The sequence below is a fragment of the Camelus bactrianus genome, chromosome 25, assembly GCF_048773025.1.
Source record: "Camelus bactrianus isolate YW-2024 breed Bactrian camel chromosome 25, ASM4877302v1, whole genome shotgun sequence".
Taxonomy (NCBI): Eukaryota; Metazoa; Chordata; class Mammalia; order Artiodactyla; family Camelidae; genus Camelus; species Camelus bactrianus.
The window spans coordinates 25,706,554-25,733,131 of record NC_133563.1 but is presented as its reverse complement, the minus strand read 5'-3'; the positions used below and the strand labels follow the sequence as shown (position 1 = coordinate 25,733,131).

Genomic DNA, 26,578 nt, shown 5'->3' with positions numbered 1-26,578 from the left:
GGCCTGGCTTGTTTCCATGGAACAAGCTTTTGCTCTTGCTGTTCCCTTGACCTTGAATGCCTTTCCCCAGACCTTTGTGCAGCAGGCTCCCTTCATTCTGCCCGTGGTCACTCAGAGTGGCCTTTGCCACCTCTCTGTCCAACCTAGCCGCTGCTCCCCTCCTCTGTCCAACACATTACCTTGGTTTATTGGCTTTGTTGTAAAGAATCACTACCTGACGTTATCCTGCTTAGTTTCTTGTTTATCTGTCTCCCCAGCAAGAATACAATCTTGATGGGAGAAAGGACCTTGGCTGCTTCATTCATCAGTCTACCTCCAGTACATAGAACCATGCCTCGCACATAGTAGGTGCTCAATAAATGCCACTGAATGTGTGAATGAATGAACCAGCTATGTGACATCTGAGCTCTCACATGTCACCTTCTCAGTTAAGTCTTTCCCAATCACCTTATTTAAAATTAACACATCTCCAGTCCTCCTCAACCACCTCCCCATGTTAGTTTTCTCCATAACACTATTACCATCTAATATATTTAATAATTTACTTAGTTTTAATAATTATTTATCTCCCCCATTAGACTAGAGGCACCTCAAATGTAGGAGCTTTTGTCTGCTTTGTTCTCTGCCGTGTCCTCGGGCTTAGGGCAGCATGTAGTATTGAATGAATGAATAGATTTGCATAGGGAGCAGAATTCTCATAAAAAAATCCAGATTCAGGGATTCTGTTGAAAATGTGGGCAATCCCACAGCATTTGGCCCCCTTTTCCACACTAGTCAGTGGACCTGAGGACCAGTTTCCTGGCTTAAATGAACATGGGCTTTCTCCAGACTTACAGACATAGAAAACAAACTTATGGTTTACCAGGGGGAAAGGGGATGGGAAGGGATAAACTGGGAATTCGAAATTTGCAGATACTGACTACTATATATAAAGTAGATAAACAACAAGTTCATACTGTACAGCACAGGGAACTATATTCAATATCTTGTAGTAACCTATAAATGAAAAAGAATATGAAAACAAATATATGTATATATATGTAGGACTGAACTATTATGCTGTACATCAGAAATTGACACAACATTGTAAACTGACTATACTTCAATAAGAAAAAAAAGGCTTTCTCACGGGCCGCGTTCTCACCATTCCCGCCTCTGTTATGGAAGTTGTCAGTTCCAAAAATCACCTCGCTTGTACTTTGTTTCTCCTGGGGTAGACACATATTTCTGTTCCCTCATCTGTCGAAAGTGCAGGAAATGAAAGCTAGTCTGGAAGGCCCAGCCATCCATCCTCTTTTGCATCATAGACTTGGAAAATACCAAGACATTTAGAATTCCCTAAACATGCTATGCTGCTTCATCCCTTTGGGTCTTTGCATATAGTATACCCCTCTCTGGAATGCTTTTCCCCATTCCCTACCTGGAAACCTTCTCATCCTGACACTGTGAATGAAACACTGAAGAATTAGGATGTGAGGATGGAGAAGTTGGAAGAGACAGGATTGTGTGGGACTGTTTATCTCTACACTAGGGAGTTTCTAGGATTTTTTTCTACATGTGGTGGAAAACAACTTAAAAGTTAGTCTCAGAGAAAAGCAGAAAGATTCTTTGCCATATAACCTGTGAAAGATTAACATTATATATTTATAGAAAGAGGATGTTACATTTCTGCTCTCCAAAGTCAGTCTGTGTTTAGAACATTCGTGGTCTGATGTGGAAATGAATACTATTCCAGTATCAAGCCAGATCACCTCAACTCAAAGGCTGAACAATTGTAATAGCTAAAATGCCCACTAGGGGCTGATCTCACACAACATTTCTATCCCTAAAACCTGCAAGTTCTACACTTCCCCATTTCTTTTTTTTTTTAAATGCTTAAAAATATTATTTTAATGGTGCTATATCTTATTAATGCGCCCAAATGTACTAACACATTGCCCTATTACTAGGTAATTTTCTTGCAGCTTTTTAAAACATTTTTTATTGAGTTATAGTCAGTTTACAATGTTGTGTCAATTTCCAGTGTAGAGCACAATTTTTCAGTTATACATGAATATACATATATTCATTGTCACATTTTTTTCACTGTGAGATACCACAAGATCTTGTATATATTTCCCTGTGCTATACAATATAATCTTGTTTATCTATTCTACATTTTGAAATCCCAGTCTATCCCTTCCCACCCCTCACCCCCTTGGCAACCACAAGTTTGTATTCTTGTCTATGAGTCTGTTTCTGTTTTGTATTTATGGTTTTTCTTTTTTTTTTTTTTTTTTTGGATTCCACTATGAGCAATCTCATATGGTATTTTTCTTTCTCTTTCTGGCTTACTTCACTTAGAATGACATTCTCCAACCACAGCAATCAGGCAAGAGAGAGAAATAAAAGGGATCCAGATTGAAAAAGAAGAGGTAAAAGTGTCACTATATGCAGATGACATGATACTATATACAGAAAACCCTAAAAGGTCTACACAGAAACTACTAGAACTAATCGAAGAATTCAGCAAGGTAGCAGGTTACAAGATTAATGTACAAAAAAATCAGTTGCATTTCTTTACACTAACGATGAATCAACAGAAAAAGAAAGTAAAGAAACAATCCCCTTTAAAATAGCACCCAAAGTAATAAAATACCTAAGAATAAATCTAACCAAGGATGTGAAAGACTTATACGTGGAAAATTATAAACCATTAAAGAAGACTTTAAAAAATGGAAAGATATCCCATGCTCCTGGATTGGAAGAATCAATATTGTTAAAACGGTCACATTGCCCAAGGCAATCTACACTTCCCCCATTTCTGACTATTGACTTTTATCTAAACCATTCTCTTGGGCCTTAATATCCTTGAAATTCTTTGTCTAATTTGTCTCCAGTATCTGATAGCACCAAATATTTTTGATTCCTCCTGGGAAACTGAAGTATTTAGGACTGCTGAGCAGTGGTCCAGCTGAAGTTTGTACAATCTCAAAGCCACCATTGAGCCTAAAGTTTTGTGCCCCTTGGTAGCTCAGGTAGGCAGGACAAATCAGTCAGCTACAAGCCAAGATTTATCCTTAAATGGAAATACTTTCACAATATCTCTGATGAAGGGTAAAATCACATTTTGAATAGGATTTGTGAATTCCACAGTAGGTATTCACTGTATCTTTTAAAAGAGGTTAGACTACCTGCAAAATAACTATAGGAGTAAAAGAGACAAGGATATGAAAGCCCATAGAAGTGAGGAGGCATCTGGAGAGTTGCTCTAATTTTCCGCCCTTTACCTCATCAAATTAGTTAACTTCAGTAAGAGGATAAGACACAGAATAAAATTTTCAATGTCTTTATTTAAAAATTAGGGGATAGGGTAGTTTTAGGAGCATGAGAGTCACCTGAGAAGTTTTTTAAACTTACCAATATCCAGACCTCACATCAGAACAATTATATCAGAATTTCTCAGTTGGAGCCCAGGTACTGCATATTTTAAAAATATTTCCAGGTGACTCAAAGCACAGAAAGTGTTGACAACCTGTTTGGGCCTCAGTTACTCAATAAGCATTTGTTGAAATGAATTTGTCAAATGAGGAGATTAACAAAGATGACTCCTAATTGTCCATTCTAACTCTGCAACTCCGTAATTCCATGGCCCATGAAAATATGAAAAATAACTCCCCCAGTCTAGGCGTTCCTGTATAAGAAATAAGCGGGCATCTATTCAACATTCATGGAGACCAAAGAAATAATTCTCCATCCCTTGATAACCGCTGGGAGAGCCGTAAGTGAAGAATTACATGCTATTGGACTAATATGGAAATTATTTGAGTTTGTGTGAAATTTATGGCATTGGTCCATCTCAGATCTCTTAGCTCATTTGGGTGGATTGTCACAGTGGCTTAGAACTTGGCTAAAAAGAAATATTTTTTGTTTCTTTCTATATTTGTCACTCAAACTTTATACCTTTAGAAAGACGTAATCTTTTAGCTGCCCAACAAGAAATACAAGTTTGTCTACTAGTGTAATCTGTGATCAGGGATTAAATTAACCAAGGAAGGACTGTTTCACGACCTCTATAAATGAGATCTGAGTGAGAGATAGGATACTTTCTTGGTTGCAATTACAACTGATTCCAGGAAAATGTAAATTGGCTCGTCCTTGGCCTAAGCATTTGTTCTCTCACTCTACAGAAGTAAATTTCTTTCTTTCAGAATTTGCAAAGATTTAGTTAAATGTCACTAGTGACCATATCTTTTTAGAATTTGTGTAGCCTCGAAGCATAGTAATTGTTTTTCTTTCTTTTTCTTTTAAAGGATATTAAAAGCCAACTGGATCATGTACTAGTGAAAGTTAGCCCAGGAAAGCAAAAGTCAGGGAAAAATTAATCAAAAAGCCAGTATCAACCATTTGCCCTTGAGAAGGTAAGGACTATTACAAAGAAAGACAAAGTCGAGGTTCATCTTTTGAAATAAAAATATACAATTTTTGAGTCTGTCCAAGACAGCAGTTGTGAAAGACAGGCTTTGTCAAGAAAGAATTTTCTGAATTATTTTATTTTGGTTTCCATTGGCATACTTCGAGGAGAACCGGGGGGGGGGGGGGGGGGGGCCGGGGAGCACTACTGAGTAGAAACCATTACCCCAATGAGATGGTTATATTTAAGCAGAAAGAGACTAAATTAAGAGTAATGTATACTTAAAACTAACATAATATTGTAAATCAATTATACTTCAGTAATAAAAAAAAAAAAGTATCTTAATGAGCAGATTTAAGGCCCGACCCCCTGCACACACACTCCCTAGTGGGGTAAGAGTGTAAGGATGAACTGATCCACCTTCAAAAATAAAGCGGCTCCAATTTTATTCGTCTGTATGAATAGTCACGTATGAGCATTTTCAACCCCCAAAGCAGCTGCCAGCTTTAATCTGAGCTAAGACTTATTTTCTGCCCAGAGGAGATAAGGAGCAAGGTTGAACCAGAGGGATAGTCCCTCACCACGTGCCTTTCAGAGAACGTCAGTATCCACACATCAGGGTCCTCGGGCAGCAAACACCAGCAGGGCCTGTCAAGAAGGGAAGCAAGGCAGGTTCCATGGACCACTCAGAAGGAAGAAGAACTTAGAGGACCCAAACTGTGTAATTTACTGAGGACCTGTATCTAAAGAGAACTGTGAGTCCTTCAAAGGATCAAAGTTTCCATGGGATTCCTTTAGGCAGATAAGCCTGACCCAGGCTACCGAAAGTGTATGGGCCAAGATTGCTTCAAGGACTCCAGCAATAAAATGAACACAAACGATTGCAATTAACTCCCAAATGTGAAAGAAACACCAAGCAGTTAATATCTGGGATTAAAGGAAATCCCAGAGGAAAACCTCTTACTCTGTAAATAGGAGGAGAAGATGGGAAAACTCAACACCTGATTCTTGCAGCCCCAAAACAGAAAAAGAGTTAGCAACTGACTTTGCCTTGCTGCCAAATACTGATTTCTGATGCTAGAGGAGGATTAATTTAACCAAAAGATACATTCTTTCAACAAAAGTATGTCAAGTGATTTCTATATGCCAGATCCTATGCTAAGCCTATGGGAATATGGACACGAATAAAGCATGATCCTTATCCTTAGATAATTCACAATCTAGAAGGGTTGAGAATCCAGGTGCTTAATTTGATGGAACATAAAGCAGAACACAAGGATGAGTACAAGAGGAGATGTGGGTCCAGTGGAAGGCAGTGGCTCTTCTGACTAAGGATTCTGGAAGTAACCATGGAGGAAATAGCTTTTTTTTTTTTTTTTTTTTTTTTTGCTGGGCTTTAATGCTTGGCCAGATCTGAAGGTGGGAGGGAAGGTGTTTTGGCTGGCAGAGAATGGCATGGGAGATGTCACGGAGGCCTGGGCATACTAAAATAAAAAGGATTAGCTGACGCTTTTGCTAGACTCTGGTGTCTAATAAGATTTAAAGATTTAATGACCAGGAAGCCCCACCTGAGAGATGACTTGTCCTCTTTTAGCTTGTCAATGTTTTATGATGTATTAATACATTCTGATCATAATATTGATCATTGTATTTTAAAATCCTAACAAACATATTCAAATACAGAGGATGGACCTAATTTATAATCTGTCCTGTTTTTACATAGAACATCCTCCCCCAAATTTTTATATGACCAAACACCAGGACAAGGAAAGAGATGTGGACTGGCTTAAATATTTAAAGAGATTAAGGTCACTTGTCATTTCTTTCCAAGCCTATGGTCACTAGCTTCTGAAAAATGAAAAGCTAGTTGTTCATTTTATAAGTAAACCATGAAGTTAAAGATTCACCACATAGTGCATGAAAAACCAATAGCTGGTACAAGCTGGTACCGTATATTTATTTCTGATATGAGAAACGAGACACGCCTGTTATTAACGAATAATGACATGATACTGAGAAAGAATACAGTATACCCTGGGAAACATACCAGAGCTGCTTAGTCACATCAATTCATCATGCCAGTAATTATTTCTAGGCTTCTCACCGAGAGACTTCAGAATTCTCTAGACCAAGAGTTCTCAACTAGGGGCAATGTCGTCCCCAGGGGACATCTGACAATGTCAACAGAAATGTGTGGTTGTCACAGCTGGAGAAGATAGTACTGGCATCTTGAGGGTAGACACCAGGAAAGCTGCCCTAAAATGCATAGGACAGCCCCACACATATGGGAAAAAAAATAAAAGAATTACCTGCTCAAAATATCAACAGTGCCCAGGTTGAGAACTTTCCTTGGCACAAAACCATTTGCCATGAAAGTGAGCATTCTAAAAGTGTTCACTCCCCAAATTTCTGACTATAAATCCTAACTCAGTTCTGCAGATTTTTGGTGCAATCATTGTACTGAAGTCCACATCCACCCAAATTGATGGTCAGATAGAGAGGAGTGGCCTAAATTCAAATCCTCATTTGATTATTTACTGAGTGGAACTCTCATTGCTTAACCTCTTTGTGCCTTAGGTTCCCCATCTGTAAAATAGGGAAAATAATAGTTACTGTCTTATGAAGTTGATGTGATGTTTAAGTAAACAAACAAATGTAAAGTGCTTAGAACAGGGTCTTGCCCACAGCACTAAATAAATGTAAAATTTTGTATTATTAGCATTCATATTATCACTTGGCACAAATAGAAATGTAAAGATTTACATTTATCTAGACTAATTTCCAAAAGCTCAATCATTTGAATAATAATTTTATTATTTCCAAGTATCATCTAAATTACCCTTTACTCAAGATTTTTCTTTAAATTGTCACACTTCACACTCCTTATAAACTTTTCTTGTCCTTCACGGGTTTGATATCTTAATTTATTTTCCTAATACACACAAAATCATGCAATGCTTTTTGTGTGTGTTCCACATCAAATCATCTTTTGTGCCCTCCTGGTAAACAGACCACAGTTAGACAGCCAACCCCTTTCTCGTGGACTTTTGTCATTCATTTGACTGCTCAACAGCTAAACATTTCATTAACCTTCTTGGAGGCAGAGTCCACCTCCCATCAAGGAAGTTATAAATGCCAATATTCTCTTTCGCAGCTGCCTTTGCAGCTGAGCCATGAGTACATGACCTCGGCTTCCCCATCAGATGTGCTCCTGCCTGAGTGCGAATCAGGAGCTGGTGACCAGAAAAGGCAGCCACGTATCAGCCTTCTCCGTCTCAAAAGATGAGCTTTGGGGGCTATAGAGTCACACAGCCCTGGGAGGCTGAGGTGGCAGGGATTTTCCAACTGGCCCAAGACTCCCCAGTATCGAGTGAATTCCCAGAACTGCAAACTCACATGTGAGAGGGACCAGGCAAGTCAGACAAGCAACGTGAGACAGGTCAGGGGTGGGGGGACCGTGGGAACTTGAGGTCTCACTCTGCATCTCACATGGGCATCTACTGTTCAGTCCCAGCCATTTATTTTCATGTGGAGATAGAAGCCCTGTACTGTCAGATCTGATTGTTCAAGAGAAGCCAGAATTCTGAGTTTTATGTGAAATTCACGGGCCACCAATTCAAATAAACAAATAAAAACTCATTTGTGGGGCATCCCTGATGGGCATGTGCCTGTGAGCGGCTTCAATCTCAGACCATCACATTGCAAACTCCAGGGTATTCCTAAATTCCTTCACCTCTCACCTCCCCATCAGTGGAAGGTTTTACTGAGAGAGAAATTAAAGCAGCCTCTCTACCCCTGTAATATTTGTAAGACTTCAAGTAGCTAATAATATCATTAGTAACAATATTATTAAGTAATAATAATGTCACTTAATCTTACTAGACATTAATATTTATTAGGTAGTAACAGTAGTAAGCAATGGAAATAGTAGTAAGACTTCAAGACTTCCACATTTTCTGCTAGCCTTCCAGGTAGAAGCCTTATTCCCTGAAGACAACACAGTTCCATGTCTCTGTACTTCTGCTCATGTTTCTTCATCTTCCTTTATCAGCCTCACTTTGCCTGTTTACTTTTCCTTCTGAACCCCTACTGAAAGGTCACCTCCTTCTGGAAGCCTTTTGTGATTTCCTCTCCCGCTTCCTCCTTCCTTACGCATCCGCCTTAGGTTAGGTACATTAGGGGGTACAATCCCAGGGCAGCAACAGTGAGGGGAAAATAGTATGAGTTGGGAAAGGACAAAAAGCAAACATAAGATGCTATGTTCCTAAACAGGACACCACTTCTCAAAAAAACACAGTCACTTAGTCCTGTGTGATACCCTCAAGATGCAGTATGAAAGTACTGTACCTCAAAACTGTTATGGGGGGGAGGGGGTAGGAATCTATCTGCCGGCTCCTTCCTGTCTCCAGCTTCGCACTGGTCAAAGTGACTACCCCGCCCCTACCAGAATGAGTGTCCAGGTGCACACAGGTCTAACAGGCCCAACACTGCCTCCCCCGTGGCACTTTCCCCATCGTATGAAATGATGCTTATGTGCATTTTCAACCATTACATAATCAGTGACACCAATAGCATCTTTACCACTGTATCTTCAGTATTTGCAGATTGCCCAGCACACAGAGAGGTAGGTGAATTTGGTTTAGTTCGGCAAATATCTGTCAACCATCTAGAGGTTGTCATGTGGAATGAAACACAGAGGTGGGTGATAACCATGTTGAAATACCAAAACCCATTTCTCTACTCAATACTGCAGCTTTAACAAACCTTGCCGTATTAGGATTCTCCAGAGAAACAGAACCAATAGGATAGAGAGAGAGAGAGAGAGATTTATTATAAAAATTGGATCACTGTATATAAGAGGAGATTTATTACAGGAATTGGTTTGCACAGTTGTAGAGGCCAAGATGTCCCACAATCTGCCATCTTCGAGTGAGAGAACCAAGAAAGCCAGTGGTTATAGTTCAATCCGAGTCCAAAGGCTTGCGAACTGGGAGCTCCAATGTTCCAGGGCAGGAGAGGATGGGCGTACCAGCTCAAAAAGAGAGAGCAGGAATCGGTTCTTCCTTCACCTTTTTTGTCCTACTAGGGCCTCCAAAGGATTGGGTGGTGCCTGACCACGTGATAAGTGAGGATCTTTTTTACTCAGTGTCCTGAATTGAATGACGATCTCTTTTTGAAATACTCTTCCAGCCACACCCGGAAATAATGTTTTACCAGCTACTTGGGCACCCCTTACCCCTGTCAGGTGAACACATAAAACTAACCAGCACACTTGGCAACCCAGGGTGCACTGACTTCTGGTCTCACTCTGCATTCTCGCCCCCAATGGCCTCTCAGGCACCGAGATTCTCTTCAGGTACCACAGGGCAATCTTAACGTGGGTGGTGGCTCCAGACAAAATTCCACCAAATTTTTAAAAATCTGCAGCGGATATAACATCTATAATTAGGCACCTGGGGTTTTACTCCTGTGATGTTGATGCCAAGTGGCATCCACAGGCCTATACACCGCAATTGATTTTTCTACAGGAAGGTTTTTGCGCATTTTTTTTCAACCAAATAAAAATGTTCCTTTAAATGGCCTTTATTGTACTACTTAGTTTTAAACACTTGCTCCAATAGGATTTCTCTCGACCCCCAGAATCCCTGCCGGTGACACTGAAACAACAACAAATGGGCACTTTTATATAGAAAAGGAGGGTCCACCCAAATGGGATTTCTGTATTTGTTATGGGGGAGGGGAGGTGGTAAAAAACGTACCTTTTGCAATTATTTCCACTTTTCATTTTGTGCATCCACTTAGCACATAATTATTCTTTGTATGTTGTTTTCTCAGCTATTTACTAGACATCTGGGTACAGAGCACCCAGCTAGCCCTCTTCCCTCACTGATACTTTCAAAGGCTTCGATGTTTTTGAACCATTTGACATGTTACCTCAAAAATAATTTGCAAAACTTTCAATTCTCTCTTCTCTAGGGGCTGATAAATATAAGAGTGGGATTAAAAGGTGGATTTTGAAAAATAAATTATGAAAAATAAAATAAATTAGCATATCTAAATTATGAATTAAATTCCTAGTAAGGCTTGATTCCATCTGTTACTTTAAGAATCCTAACTCTAAAAGTAATCTTGACTATCGGGAAAGGACAGGAAGCCTCGTTATCTGTTAAAAAGTGACCTATAACCTTCATCTCTTCATTCTTCAGCAACTGCATTTCCTATGGCATCCTGGTCTGCAGGTGATTTATTAACTTCCTGTTGTATTAATTATTTATCTGTTATCACTGTGCATGACTTGTATAATTTTCTACAGCCTTTATTTCAAAAAGAGTTTGCGAACATTCATGAGATCTGAAATGCAGGCTGAAAAAAATGTCTATGGACATTTGAACAATGTCTTACTTAGTCTACCTTTTGCCATGTGTAGTTCATCAAATAAAGCTTAATCAGACTCCTGAGTGGAGCCCACACATGCTGTGGTCCTGGGGAGGGCAAAGGGCCTCAGAACAAATAACTTTCAACATGTACCTTCTTTATAGAAAGTTCAGGTCTTGAAGCCAGCCAGAAAAACAGAGCCAAAATGTAGGGGAGTTCAAAAGACATGGAACTTTTATCCTAGGAATCTTCATCGCTGTGTACCCTTATAAAGTAAAATTTAATTTATAACATGGAACAGGCTTTCAGATGCCATAAAAGTAATAGGAGTCTGAAAGTGAAGGTCTTGCATCTTGCTACTGACACTGCTTTGTCCAGAATCATGAAATGAAAAGCTGGAAATAGAAGCATTCTTTCCCACATTAACACAGGCAGTGTTAGCCTTGGGCACATTTTTGGCACAGCAACACAAAAAAGTCTGTTACCGATGTTAATACATTTTAATAAGAAAGGTCTAGATAAATGGTCCTAGGTGGAATCATAGAATCAAAGTCGTTGTAAAGCAGATGGGACTTTGTAAGGTACCTGGTTTAACCCCTGTTGCTTTAGAATTATAAAAACGGAAGCACATCAAGAGGAAGGGACTTGGGTCATCAGTTAATTACAAGGATGTAAGGTGGGGTGGAGCATCTTGGGACTGAGGTTGCCAGGGAGACCTGTATGTCCCTGCAGTGACCTTGGGCAGGCAGCCACCTGCTCTACCCCTTCGCAATCAGGCTGGCCCTGATTCTAATCAGATTTCTTTACACAAATTAAATTTACTCATTCTAAAAATTAAATTAATTAAATAAAATGTCATTTATTATTAATTCATAATTAAAAATTAAAGCTATCTGAGAAAAGACTGCTTCTGTTCATGTGCTATGTATATTCCCGGAAATCTATAAGGTTAATCACATACTCTTTTTCATTACAGATTGCTGTAAGATATTGAATATGGTTCCCTGTGCTATACAGTAGAAACTTACTGTTTACCTATTTTATATATAGTAGTTAGTATCCGCAAAGCTTGAACTCCTGGTTTATCCCTTCCCACCCCCTTTACCCCCTGGACGTCTTTTAAATGCTAAATCAGATCTGCTCTCTTATCTAAAATTCTTTAGTGATTCTGCAGTTCCTTACAAGTAGATTCCAAGTCCCTCACCCTCAAGGCCCTGCCCATCTCCCTGCCTCACTCTCATCCCACTCTCCCCACCCTCCAGCTTTTCTGTACAAGGACATCTTTTCTCTGTTATTCAAATGTACCAAGGCCTTTTGACCTCAAGGCCTCTTTTGGCCTTAAATCGCCTGCCCTAGCCCTTCAAACGCTGTGTCTGTCGACGGGGCTCAGCCCCCAGCCCCCTCCTCACACAGGCCTCTCCTTCCTGCCCCCTGACAGGTGGCCGCCCCAGCTGCTCACCTGCATATCTCCCTGTTTCTTTATCACAGCCTCACACTTTTCACAGTCTGTCACTATGTTGTTTGTGTCTTTGTCTAGACCTTGTATTTTCCCCCACAGAAGGGGCATACCACCAGAACCCGGACTCGGCCTCATCACCACCAACCCCCAAAGTCTAGCAGAGCACCTGGCAAGTAATAGATACTCAGTGGATTATCTATTCAATTCATTTAATTCATTAACTAAGTAGTGGATTAGAATGCGCTAATTCATCACCTTTACAAGTATGGTGGTGGGAAACAATTTAAGGATTACAAAATCACTTTCATACACATATCTGCTCACCTTTGAGTATGTAGGTGAGAATCCCATCCTTCCAAACCTGCACTGGTTTCAGGTGAGAAAAACTCACACGTGTGCACACACACACTTTTTCCAGACAAATCATCCATTTATTTAAGGAATGTCTGCATAAATTAAATTCCTGCTCAAGAAATTTTTATACTTCTTGGGGTTTGTCATAATAAAATCTGGCCTGTGACAGCTTTCTAAAGAATTCCTTCTTCTCAGTTACTCACTCAACAAATATATGTATATATCTGAAAATATATGTATATATATGTATGTATATGTTGCTTTGCTGTACACCTAAAACGAACATTGTAAATCAATTACACTTCAATAAAAAATTTTTAAAAATTAAAATTCCTTCCTTCCTCTTGGTCACTTACTCCACAAATACATGTCAGCTACCATTATTACCATGTGACAGGTGCCATACAAGCTGCAGACCTAGAAAGGTGAAAAGGAGAGAGTCACTGCCTGTGGGCAGTCCTATTCCAGGGTGAGAACGTGTCAGCAGAGAAACAAATGAAAACTGTACTGTGGGGTGAGGGCTGACCTGGAGGCTGACCGCATCCCACAATGCTACATATCCATTTGTTTTATCTCATTTTTTTTTATCACTTTCTCTGATGAACCCTCTTGACTTCTCTGATGGGCTCTTTTTCTCTCTCTCTCTCTTTTTTTTTTATTTTATTTTTTATTGAAGTGTAGTTGATCTACAGTGTTAGTTTCAGGTGTACACAAGGCAATTCAATTATACATATACATACATGTATATATTTTCTGTACAGATTTTTTCCACTATATGTTATTACAAGAAATTGAATATAGCTCCCTGTGCTATACAGTAGGTCCTTGTTGTTTATGTTTTATATACAGCAGTGTGTATCTGTTAATCCCAAACTCCCAATTTATCCCTCCCCTACCTTTTGCTGTTTGATAACCATAGTTTGTTTTCTGTGTCTGTGAGTCTATTTTTGGTTTGTAAATAAAATTTGTATCTATTTTTAGATTCCACATATAAGTGATATCATCTGATATTTGTCTTTCTCTGACTTACTTCACTTAATATGATCATCTCTAGGTCCATCTGATGTGCTCTTTCCTCTTAACCACCCTACAAATATGCTTTCCAAGCACCACTCTCAGCCTTCTAGTCTCTTTCTCCGTGCCCTGCCTCTGCACATCTCAAGACTCCAACACCCGCAGGTGGATGGTGCCCTGACCTGACTTCTCAGACAAGCCCAGTTCTACTTCCTCCACCTGCCCTCTGAACTTTACCCTTTGGGGTTTCCTGGCAACTCAGCTTCTATATTTCCTTGCTAGAGTAGCTCCTTCCTTGGATGTCCCATTGTGAAAATGCCAGCATGGAGTCCCCATCTCTCCCGCTTAAACCCTTGAGAGTTTCCCGTTTGCCACTATCCAAGGGCAGCCATTCTCATCCATACCAACGTTCCAGCCTCCCTGTCCATGTCTCCTCAGCTGCCCCTCTCCCTCCACACACCACACTCCTGGTCGCTTCTCATCACTCCCCAAATGGCACTCACCACTTCCTGGACCGTCCCTTCTGTGACCTTCCCCACACCCCTTTCAAATTCTTGCCCCATCACAACTCCCAGAGTAAAGCATGTGCCCCACTAAGTCTTCCTCATCCCTTTGGGCCCTGTTTCTTCTTCCCCAACCTCTGTAACACAGCTCGCCTATAACAATCATTTAGCACCTCAATCAGATCCTGGCTTCCAAATGTACTTTTTAATATCTATCCCCTGCAAACTAATTTTAAGTTCTTGGAAGGCAGGCGCTGTTTGCTTTCCTTTCTTCTGCCCCTAGCTCGGCGCTGTAACACTCCTCACTAAGCGATGGATACATATGTATTAATGAGTGCTGGGTTCTGAAATCCTGCAGTGTGGACCCAGAGTGGTGGTTCATCTTCAGAGAAGCACCAACAATGGAGCCCCATCCACCAGCCACAAAGACAGATGAGCTGAGGCAGAGCTCACAGGGACAAAGTCCACAGGACAGAACCATCAGAAGAAGGACACAGCCCCGGTGCCTGGACAGCTGTTGAATGCGCTGGTGGCAGCCGACCACAGGCAGTCAGCCAGAGAGGATGCACAGAAAGCTGTGCTAGAAGTGAAAGCTCCAAGGGACGGGCTCTCTGCTCCCCTTTTGGTGGCCCCAGGGCCAATCCTCAGTGTTCAAGAGGGTTCAAAACCCTCCAGGCTACTACTTCCACCTCCTCCTCCCATCATCATGTTCTCTCTCTCTCCCTTTTCCCTTTTCTTTCTCTTCTCTTACTTCCCTTACGCTGTCCCTTTTGCGCTTCTGCAGTGGACATCTCTTGGCCAGCCTACCGTACTTTTACCCTTCTTTTATTGTGAGGAGGAAAATATGAATTCACTGACAGCCATTTTGCCTTTGAGATGGGGTAGGGAAGGGATCCTTTTGAGAGGAGGGAAAAGCAGAACTGACAAATGGAGAGAGACAGTGGATCCTGGGGATATATTTTTGAGTCACTGGATCCAGCTATGCCTGAAGCTGACTATTTTTTCCAATTATGTGAGCCAGTAAATTCCTTGTTCACTTAAGTTATTATGAGTCAGATTTTTAGTCACTTGCAACCAAAAGAGTCCTAAAATAGCTTCCTAAAGCCAAATTGTTCATGGTATTTTAGGTCTGGAAGTAAATGTAGAGAGGAAGTTCATGACATTTACTTAGTTGAAACCCAGGAACTAGAGAGAGTGTGACTGATATGATCACACCCCTAAGTTGTACCAGAGACCAGCCTAAAACTGGCTCAGGTCTTTGCTCTCCCAGTGCTATGGTTTGTTTTTTTTTTTTTTAGTTTTTGGGGTTTTGCCACAAAATGCTACATTAGGTCAAGGTGTTTTCTTCTTATGTAGATGTATTATTTCTCCACCTAGAACATAACATCTGGCAGGGAGGGGTGAGAGCTGTATTCTAGATTTCCCGTATGCCCTGCAGCTTAGCATGTGGCAAACTCACAGTAAGTCCTTGTGAACCCATCAGTGAGTTAAGAAGGGATTTTAACAAACATGACAAAATGCAACATTTTTTGCTTTTGTTTATGTGGAGGAAAATATCAGTCCAAAAATCATCTATAATTTTTGGGTTCTATCTAAATTACACTAAATAAATAAAATACTATTAATTCTCCCAGCAGAAACAGACACTAGGCAAATGTTCAACTTGACTTTTATATTTAGAAGCTCAGCATCCATGTGCTTTTGTTATTTTGAATACTGTATGGGCTAAAAAATAATCTGAAATACTTGTGGTCTTATTATCACATGAGCTTTTCCCAAGGTATTTCTAAATGGGCGTTTTATTAAATACAAATTATGCAGCATAATGTATTTGTTCTGAGAATCACAGCAACTGATGAGGCTTTTATGTTTGTTTTGGGAGATGTTGCATTAGCTTCCCAGGGCTGCTGCCAATAACAAAGTACCACAAACTGAGTAACTTAAAACAAGGGAGATTTACTGTCTCACAGTTCTGGAGGCTAGAAGCTCAAAATCAATGTGTTTGCAGGGCCACTCTCCTTCTGACATCTGCAGTGGAGAATCCTTCCCTGCCTCTTCCTGGTGTCTGGCGGTGACTGTCAGTCTCTGGTGTTCCCTGGCTTGCAGCTAAATCACTCCCATCTCTGCCTCTGTCATCACAAGGCCTTCTCTTCACATGATATTTTCCTCTTCTGATATGGACACCCATTATAATGGGTTCTGGCCCATCCTAATAACCCCCTCTTAGTTTGGTTACATCTTCAAAGACCCTATTTCCAAATAAAGTCACATTCAGAGGTACTAAGGGTGAGGACTTCAACGTGTCTTTGATGGAGGGGAGGGGGTACAATTTAACCCATCACAGATGTATAAATAACATTTTTAAGAGGTGTTAGAAATTTCATCTTGAAGGGCGGTACAAAAGGAAAGACTCCTTTTGGCAAGGCTGATTTATGACTTGCTGTTCAGATTCATAAGGTTAGAAGGAGATTAGTAGTTTGGCTGGCATCACAATTTTGAGAACCACCAAAATCAAGCGATGTAAATGAACAGTCTAGTAGAAGATTATCATGCAGCCCCTGTAATGTTTAGAGTCACTAAATACTTATAATGATACCAACTTCCCCCCCCCAAACTCCACCCATCACACTTCTTGTGCCCTGCTCCCCGCCATCAAGTCTGCTCACTCTTCTCTCCCAGGCTGTTCTTTTTCTTCGCTCTGGACCTCCAGCCCTGACATCCTCCCAGAAATGGCCTGGGGGTCAGAGGAATTTCCCTTCCTTCCCCTCTTCTGCTGTCGCTTGGAATTACTCCAGCCACCTTCCCACATCCCCAACCAACTAGGGAAGGAGAAAAGGATGCAGCGACACTAGAAATAGTTCTATTTCAGTCACATCCAAATGTGATTGTGGGTAGATTTAAATAATCAAGAGCTGGCTATAGTAGTGATGATCTGGAAAAATCAGAAGGTGTGTCAGCTCCTTGCTTGGCCTCTAAGCTTTCTATCTTTCACCTCCCTGGAGCCATAAATGATATCTCTTCCTTAGGAATTTCCTGTGTTCAGTGATTGGGTACCCTTGCACAGAACTTATCTCCACACTGAGCGCCACACGTCAGATTACTCTGTTTCTTCTGAACTTTGAGCTTCAACGGCCGGGGGTGGGAGAGGAAGGGAGGGAGGGAGACCGTCACTGATCAAGGGTTCTGGGAGGGGGTAGTGACACAAAGCCAACACGGAGATGTGGCAGGGAAGACCTGGCCCTGAGAAGTCTAGGGCTGGGAAAAGGAGGCAGTGAACTAGAAAGCACAAATTAGACACTAAAGACAAAATAATAGAGAATAGTCAAAGTGTTAGCTGTTAACTTACATTTTCTTGCCTCCTGCCCCATTCCACTGTCAGCACTGGAGGGCAGTTCTGTCTTATGTGCCACTGTATCTCCAGCACCCATTATCCCACCTGGCACACAACAGACTCCAGTCTCTTTGGCCATCTTTCATTTCCTGCAATTTGCAAAGCTCTTTCCTATTTCTGAACCTTAGCACAAACTAAGAACACTTTCTCTTTTCAAATGATGATCTCCTTCTCATCCTTTGATTCACAGCCTAAAAGTTAGCTCCTTGAAGAGCTCTATCCCTATTTAAAGTAAATTTTACACACTCTCGTGCACACGTGCGTGCGCGCACACACGTTAGCCTCCATCACAGCATCCTGTTTGGTTTCTTCCCAGCCCATACAACAATCTGTCATGCGTTGTTCTTTGTGTATCTCCTCCACTTGGCTGTATGTTCTAGGAGGAGAAAATTCATAACCGTTTTGTTCACTGTTGTAGTCCCAGCAATAGAACATCTAAGACACTCAACAGATAAAGGTTAAAGAACAAAAAGAATGAAAATATGTAACCAGAATGTAAAGAATCTATATGAATTTTCATACTACGTTACATAGGAATGTAGCATAAAATAAGGATGGCATCTCAGACCAGAATAGGAAAGATGAATTAATTAATAACGACCTAGGATCGATTGAATAACCAAAACTAAAGCGGAATCCATTCCTTCCTTATTCTACATTAAAATCAATTCCAAATGAATGAAAGATGTAAGCCTCGAAAAATAAGTCATTAAAAAAACTTGAAGAAAATGTATAAGAAGTCTTAATCATCTTAATGCAGAGACTTCTTCTAAGTAAGCCAAAGAAGAAAAGATTGGCATATTTAAATACATAAAAACTAATACTTTCTTCACACGCACATACACACTCAAAACATAAACAGAGACAAAAGATAAATTGGAGGATTATAATCGCTACATTTCACAGGGACCTAGATTTTATGATAAATATTGTACAAGTAAATAACGAAAAAACTAATAACTCAAAATAAAAATAAAGGACATAAGCAGACTGCAGCAAAATTAATACTAATGACTTTTAAGGAATGAGGTATATAATTATAAAACTATCAATGGAAAAGAATGTAAACTAAACAGTGAGATAACCATTTTTTATCTTTGAAACTGGCAAAAGTGAAAAAGTCTGATATTCTTTAGTGTTGGCCAGTATGCGGGGACAGGAGCACTGGCATATTATTTGTAGGCGGGTATACACTTTGTCTTTTGAAAGTCAGCCTTGTGGGTCAGCTGGTCTTTGAAAGTCATTCAGCATTTTTTCGTCTGTGTGTAGGGCAACCTGGTAACATCTCTCGGAATTTTAATGCACATACTGTGGCCAGCAATTGCATTCTAAGATTTTGTATCTACAGGTAAACATGCACACATATGCAAAGATGCATAAATGAAGATATTCATGCAAAAGACCAAAAGAACCTAAATGACCTTGAATAGTGAACTGGTTAGGTAAGGTTTGGTTCATACCCATAGTAGACTACCCCACGGCCACTGAGAAAGAAATGCGTCAGTGTCTTGTATCTACTTGGTATATGAAATACTCAGGTGCTGAATAGAATGCAATGTACAAACCCATTTGTTGAGGGAAAAAAAAAAAGCCAGAGATAGACAGACAACCCCATAAACAGAGAGACAGATAAACATGGCTCTGTATGCTTACCATTTCTGGAAGGACTCACTTAAACATCAGGGGGAAGGGACTGAGAGCTCTGTAGGCTTACTTTTTATGGTACCTTTTCATATTATTAGGGGGAAAAAATGTACCATCTGCACACATCCCTTTTTAAATTTAAAAACTAGCTATATTATAAAAATGATGTTAGCATAACTCAGTGTAGCCTTCAAAAAGATTCTCTGTCATAATTATAGTGATATTAGTAAAATAAGAAGATTGTTCAATCTTGTTTGGTTAATGCTTTTATCATTCCAAGTTACAAAATTTTAAATGAACACCTAAAATTAAAAAAAAACACAAAGAGTAACATTAATAATCCAGGAATGAGACAGGTTTAGTCCTTTATTTGGGAAGAAGATATTCAACTTTAAAGGCCTACACCTGGTTTATTAATAAATATTTTATTTTAAAAAGATGGCCAACAAGGCAGGTAGGGCAGGTTAAGATCATTTGTAGCTGGGGCCGCGCCCTACCCATCCCCAACAACGTATTCAAATTCAGTGCCAAAAGTTACTTATTAAACTCAAGAGATATTATGCCCTAGGAAACCCATTATAAACTTGGCCTGTAGAAGAACTGATCTCTTAATGAAATACAGAACAACTGTCTCTGAAAAAAACGAAAATGGGCAATCGGCATGTAAGTATTTATTGCTTTTGGGAATCAAACCAAGTTCTAATTTTGCTTAGCATGTGGAGAAATTTAAACTATGAAATTGTGATTGATACTTACCATTGTGATCACCCCTAATTGTTGGTTTTCAGCACAGCATACCACGCTTTTAAAATGCATTTGGAATGTATTTTTTCTGCATTAGTCAGAAATCTCTTAGGAGGAGCTAAAGGGAAGTGTTTAAAACAAGGTAGTAAACAGGGCCTTGCAGAGAGCAGGTGGTTAAAATGGTATTTGAGGAATGTATAACTAAAAGCTGTTAGTCTCTAGCAAAGCTGCACAAAGCTTCCTCAACTGTGTCCATCAGTGTCTTGGGAATACAGGTTCACGGTGCAAGTATCGATAGACAAAGGTGACAGTACTCCTATAAGCCCATATAACTTGGATTGAAAGGTAAAGATACCCCAGTATTTCTTCTAAACAGCATCAATCATCAGATATTTGTAAATATTCATGGAATGGATTTCATATTTTCCTTTTCTTCTGAAATGTCTAGGCTCGTGTGAATAGCATATCTATAAATGATTAAAGGCTAAAAAACTGCCCAAAATACTACCATTTGGAACCAACTATGCACAAGGCAGGTCAGAGTTAAATCTTGAATTTTTTTAACAGCAAAAACAGGTATACCTAAAGCTTTTGCAAGAATAGTTTTAATAAGGTTTTGTGGTACCTACTGTTGCTTCCCATGGCAAGAAGGATTTATTGTCTGTTCACTAGGATCGAAGAGAATAAAACTCCAAAGTTTTTCTGTAAACTAGAACTTTGTTTATAAGGTTTTCTCCTTTGCTGTAAATTAAACTTGTACACAGATGGTTGCAAACCTACAAGCATCTTCTTCGGAGAGGCATTATTTTTTAAAATCATCTGTAAATAGCATTTTCAAACTAGCCAAGGAATCCACTTAGATTCTCTTTCAGAGACACTGAAACCCACTTTTACAATACTTCTGATTGATGCAGAGGACCTCAGGAAAAATCACTGGCCCCGCCTTAGCAGCTTAATTTAAGGAGGATGTTTTCATCCCTTGAAAGTCAACCCCATGGGGCAGCTGGCTTGTGTGAGTGGTCAAGCATTTTTATGTATTTCTTTTTTGAATCTTCAGAGCCAGTCTTACTCCCTGCCAGAAGGCAGTCAACAGTTGCCCAAAGGGCCTGCCCAACCCTCGGCAGCCGTGCAGCCTCGCAGCCACCCGTCAGGGAGGGGAGAGCCAGAGTCCCATCAGCCAGTAAGCACTTTATTTTCCCTCCAAATCAATCGTATCAATGGGCTTTCTCATGGGCCCCATATTACTCACAAATGACTTGTCATACTGGACCCTTCACAGTCCTCTGGTCCCATCAGGGATTGCTTCCAAGCAGGGAAATTTTTTTTTCCCTAGAAAATGTTACAATAATTGCAGCTAAGGTAAAAATGTAACCTCGGAACTCAGCTTCTCTTCCCAACAATGTCCCCTTAAGGATGCCCTGCAACAGAGTACACGATACCACACTATGCCTCTGTGACACTGTAGGAAATACAACTGGAATTTAAACATGTGCACAAGGCGTGGATATGTCCTCAGACTGTGTTTCTAAATAAGTAAATGTAAAACCTTTTTAAAGGACGAAGAGTGGTCCCAGTCACGACAAATTATTTGCATTAGAAAGTGACTTGAATGTGCACAAACTTAAAACTCCCAAGCTCATAGTTTTAAAGCAACTACAAAACCAAAGCAAATTTACAAACTAAATGCTAGTACAATACAAGTCAATGATGTGCGAAAAGTATGTTATTGATGTAGTGTAATAGATAACGAGATTGCTGAGATTAAATGCTGTGCTCAGTGTAAAACGGTGCTGATTGCTATAATGTGAGGGTTTTTGAGTTGCAGAATGCCTAAAATATGATGTGGTGTGTGACTTCCTGGTTCTCCTATCATGTTTCTCTATCCAAACAACTGAGAACCTTTTGTTTGTAAGACTTCCTGTAATACAGTTGGGACTTCTCTTGGCTAAAATGTATGCTTTTTATATTAAACCTCCCTCTGTTCTCTGTTCTTTTATCATTAGCTTGCAACAATTAAAGTATGGCTATTTGGCATTGAACACAAATGCAGGCATTGAGATCTTGTGCTAGCCCCTGGCCATCCTGATTATGCAATACATTTCATACCAGCTTTTACATATTAGTTATTATCAGCATTAAATACACTATAGAAAAAGCCTACTAGGAAAGTTGTGAATCCCCAAGAGTATGTCCACAGACCAGTGTCCACAGATAACTGTTTGACAAACATTGCTCTAAAGCCAAGAGAATGTTGGCCAAGAAATTACATTTTCCAAGGTACTGTGATAGGGAATCCTAGCCAATTCTGAAAACAGAAAATTACTTTTTTGCTTTGTGCTTTCCTCCAATCCTTTTGCCATCGTTCATGATTTCTTTTGAACTGAAGACATAGTGTTTGCGACCAGCCTGTTTGGAGCTGTAATAATTGATCCTGGGATATTATCATTTGCTAAAGCATGCAGTGTTCAAAGAGTTTGCTTAGCCTGGAGGACATGTCCCTGTGCCCAGTGAGCTTTGTGCGTAGACAGAAAAATAAGATCCACAGGAAAATCTGCTTGGGTTTAGCCAGTGAGCTTTGTGCGTAGACAGAAAAATAAGATCCACAGGAAAATCTGCTATGCTACCGTGTGAGTTCTTTTCAAGAGACTCGCTATCTAGAGGAAAATAGAATACTGACACATAGAGTGAGATGACTTTGTCATAGAGTGTTGCCGAAGGGTATGGACAGAGTAATAGACAAGGAGCGAGATTTAGGGAAGCCATTGATAAATGTGGAAATAATCACAAACTCAGAAGGACTATGGATTTCCAGAAATTTTTTTAGATGCATGAAGAGGCACTAGAAAGGACTCCTACCTTGCGACTTAAAGTGTAGACCCTGGTCTAGGAGCAACAGCCACGTGGCCCGGGTGCTTTATTAGAAATGCAGAATCTCAGTAGACCTACTGAATCAGAATTTGTATTTTAACAAGATCCTCGGGTGATTTTTATACATGTTAAAGTCTGAGAAGCACTGGACTGGGGAGCAAGTCCTTAAACGTGGCTGGACATTGGAGTCACCTGGGGAGTTCTTAAACCACTGAGGCCCGAGTCCCAGCCACCGAGAGTTTGAATTAATCGGTCTGGTGGTTGGCCTGGGCACTGGGATTTCTAAATGCTCCCCCAGGCGATGCTAATGAGCGCAGAGTTTTGAGAAACAGTGAACTGGAGCACAGCATGATCCTTACAAGAACAGTGTCAGGAGTGCCGGTAAATGAAAACCAACTTGTAAATCTTAGAACACCTGCTCAGCGATCTGCCACGGCGTTTGTGAACATGCCATGTTTACGACATGCCAATATTTAGCTAACACAAACATTGTCTGAAATGGAGAATAGTTTGGGACTGGTAGCAGGGGAACGCCAGGCACGTTCAGATGAAGGTGGATCGGGAACACCTGGGAGATACACGCCAGGTGGGGACTAGGTCCAGATTCCTGAGAAAAGAAGGGAGGCTCTAGAAACAGGAGAGAATGTGACTGGGAATTTGGGACAAAAATAAGTCGGACTTTAACCAAGAGTGTGCATTCAACTGTTATCCCCCAAATCAAAGAATCACAGTGAAGCCCGAGCAGAAACCAGCCTAGACTGTGCAGTAATTCCCCTCCTATCAGGAAATCTTTCATCCCAGGAAGTTAGTCCTTCAGATCACCATCAGGCATATAAGAGGAAACAAAAAGGGCCTCTGATGTCAAAATGTGACATGCACTGAGGCACACCTTCTTTAGGAATGATAACTCTCCCGCTCAAAGTCTAGCTACATTTTAGGCACAATTACACAATCTGGGCTTTGGAGGTTTCTTGGCTATAGTAGATTAAAAGCAGTCATTTCAAAGAGGTGGGAAAAAAGGCTGCCAAGAACAAGTACACTGACAGAGGGAAGAACAGGCAAGCCGAAAACTTGACACAAGAACCCCAAAGCTGCAGGAGCCTGTGGTCACTTAGCATAGGGGGCGGGGCAATCCAGTGCAAACCAGTGCACGCGCGGGCATCTCTGCTCTGCCACACAGCAACATAAGCTAAAAGTGCTAGTGATGATGGGCACAACTGGAGATTTAAAGGGCGCCTTCTGAAGTTATGATGCTAATAACATTTTCCAAGTGCTTGCTAGTCTATGCGCAGTTCTGAGCTGTGGTCCATGAAATTTGAGCCCTTTGCTCTACAAAGCATTTCATGTATGTATGTCATTTAGTCCTCACAACAATTCCATGAGGGAGGTATTATTATTGTCCCCTTTTAAATATGGGGCCAGTGAAGCACAGAGAGGTTAGGCAATTTGTCCCAGGTTGTACATCCAGTAAGAGGTGAAGCATGCATTTGGGTTTGGGTAGAAGTTCTTCCCAGAACATCTTGGGCTCATATTATACCAACTAGAAGCTCCCCTATTGGGATTTCTACAACTATTGAACCAGATCACCACTCATCTCTTTACCCACATCCCTGAGCTTCCTCCTTCTCCCACTGTCCCCAAGCCAGATTAGAACCACGTCCTCAGTGCTCCCATAATACTCTGTGTATAACACCATCACTTCTCTACCACATAATTTTAGAACTGTTTATACACTTGCCCTGCACTGGACTGATGGCTCCCTGGGGGTAGGACTGTGTATTGTTCATCTTTTCATCCCCTTTACCTACACAATACCTGCCACATAGCAAATGCACAAAGTTTGATGAATTCATCAATTCATGACATTTTCTAAATGAGCTTTAATCAAACCAATGTTTTGCTCAGTTGGAGTCCCAAGCTCTATAACAATCACACCCCACGACCAATGTGGGGGTCAGGTCCCAGCGCCTGCGTTTTTTAAAACTCCCCAAGTGATCCTAGTGAAGAACCGCAGGTCTAATATCAGATATTCCTCTAGTGCGATGGTTCCCAAATGGCCCCCAGACCAGCACCATTGGTAACCCCTAGGACCATGTTAGGAATGCAAATGATTGGCCACCCAACCCCAGATCTACTGAATCAGAAACTCTGGGGGTGGCACCCAGCAATTGCCACTGAACAAGCCCTCCAGGTGGTCCTGATGTTCGTTCGTGTTTGAGAAAAAGTGTTGAAGCAAAAGTTTCTCACGGGCCTCGCTAGAGCAGTGCCCCAGGTCTGACTATGAACCCCTCTGCCTGTGAAGATGCCCTGATGATGGCATTTAAAGCCTTTTTTAGCCCCATGCCCTCCTCCCGGGCCTCTTACACCACGTGCAACCAGAGAACTACCCTGTTCTGCTCCCTCCACCGCCCATGCCAGGCTGCGCTCTCTCCCACCTCCCACCTTAGGGCTGCACAGTGAACTAGCAATGACGAGAGGCCCCCTACCCACTGAGAGGCAGGAAGTCACTCTCCACCCTTTCAGTCAGCTCAACATATTCTTTAAGAGAAACTACCATGATCCAGGTCCTGTTTGAGGCTCTGTAGATAAAAAGAGGGTAAGAGAAACACCTACAGTCCATGTCCTCAAAATAGCTCACAGTCTAATCAGGGAGGCAAACAAATAAATAATTTACATATATGTGATGGATACACTAACAGAAACGTGTCCATCGTAAAAAAGTTCTGAAGTTCGACAGAGGAGGGAGTGATGCTGGGTGGGAGAAATGGTTAGAGGAGGGTTTCTAAAGCAGAGAAAGGCATTCTTTGTCATGCAGGAGCACAAAGAGGTACAGGAAGGTGGGTGTGGCTGGCAAGTCACCCTCTAGCCCTGCCAAAGTCCTTAGTGCCTCGTCCAGAAATCCTCTCCCCGAGGCTGGGAGCTTCTGCAGGGCAGACACCATGTCTTTCTCGTTGCTGTAGCTCTGGGGCTTGACACATAGCAGGTGCCCCATTCATATTTTTGATAGAAAGATCAATATACAGGGAGCAGAGACAGGAGACAAGGCTAGACAGGTGCACAGGGGTGACCCAAAGGCCCTTGTACATCATGCGAAGCATATTGGTTTCCTAGGGCTGCTGGGCAAACTAGTACAAGCTGGAAGGCTCAACACGATGGAAACTTATTTTCTCAAAGTTCTGGAGTCTCGGTGTTGGAAATCAAGGTGTTGCAGGGCCACATTCCCTCTGACGGCTCCAGGGAAGAATCCTTTCTTGCCTCTTTCAGATTCTGATGGCCCCAGCGCATTGCATTCCTTGGCTCAGGGCAGGATAACCCTAATCTCTGCCTGCCATCTCGTGGAGGGCCTTATTCCCTACCTGTGTCTCTCTGTTTTCTCCTCCTCTTCTTCTTCTTCTTCTTTTTTTTTTTTTTTCCTTTTCATTTACAGGCTTATTTGCTTTTTTTTTTTTTAATTGAAGTAAGGACCCCAGTCATTGGATTTAGGACCCTCTCTAAGACCAGAATGATCTCATCTTGAGATCCTTAACTAATTACATCTGGGAAGACTCTATTTCCAAATAAGGCCACATTCGGAGGTTCTGAGTAACATGAATTTGGGGGACACTATCAACCCATGATGCCAGGGAAACTGGGTTTTATTACCCGAGGCTAGTAGCTGTTTTTAAACTTTGCATATCAGATTCCTTTGGAAGGCTTGTTTAAGCAGAAAGCTGGGCCCCATGCTGATTCAGTGGACACTCAATAGAAGGGCCTGAGAATGTGCATTTCTGACAAGTTCCTGGTGGTGCTGATGCTGCTGGTCTGGGCTCCACACTTTGAGAAGCACTATGTTA

At 41.0% G+C, this 26,578-nt stretch overlaps 2 protein-coding genes across 3 annotated transcripts in view; one reads left to right on the top strand and one right to left on the bottom strand.

Moving 5' to 3' along the window:
* Positions 1-26,578, bottom strand: part of FAM91A1 (family with sequence similarity 91 member A1) — an 82,574-nt gene that overhangs the window by 42,623 nt on the left and 13,373 nt on the right. The gene's annotated exons all lie outside the window — the stretch shown is intronic.
* Positions 19,670-26,578, top strand: part of ANXA13 (annexin A13) — a 54,967-nt gene continuing 48,058 nt past the window's right edge. The window contains exons 1-2 of one of the 2 annotated variants that reach the window (XM_010972615.3): positions 19,670-19,796; positions 20,935-21,057. In XM_010972615.3, the coding sequence (XP_010970917.1) occupies positions 19,782-19,796; positions 20,935-21,057 (138 nt within the window). In that variant the 5' untranslated portion in view covers positions 19,670-19,781. The remainder of the gene's footprint in view (positions 19,797-20,934; positions 21,058-26,578) is intronic. The other variant, XM_010972616.3, reaches the window with a different exon arrangement.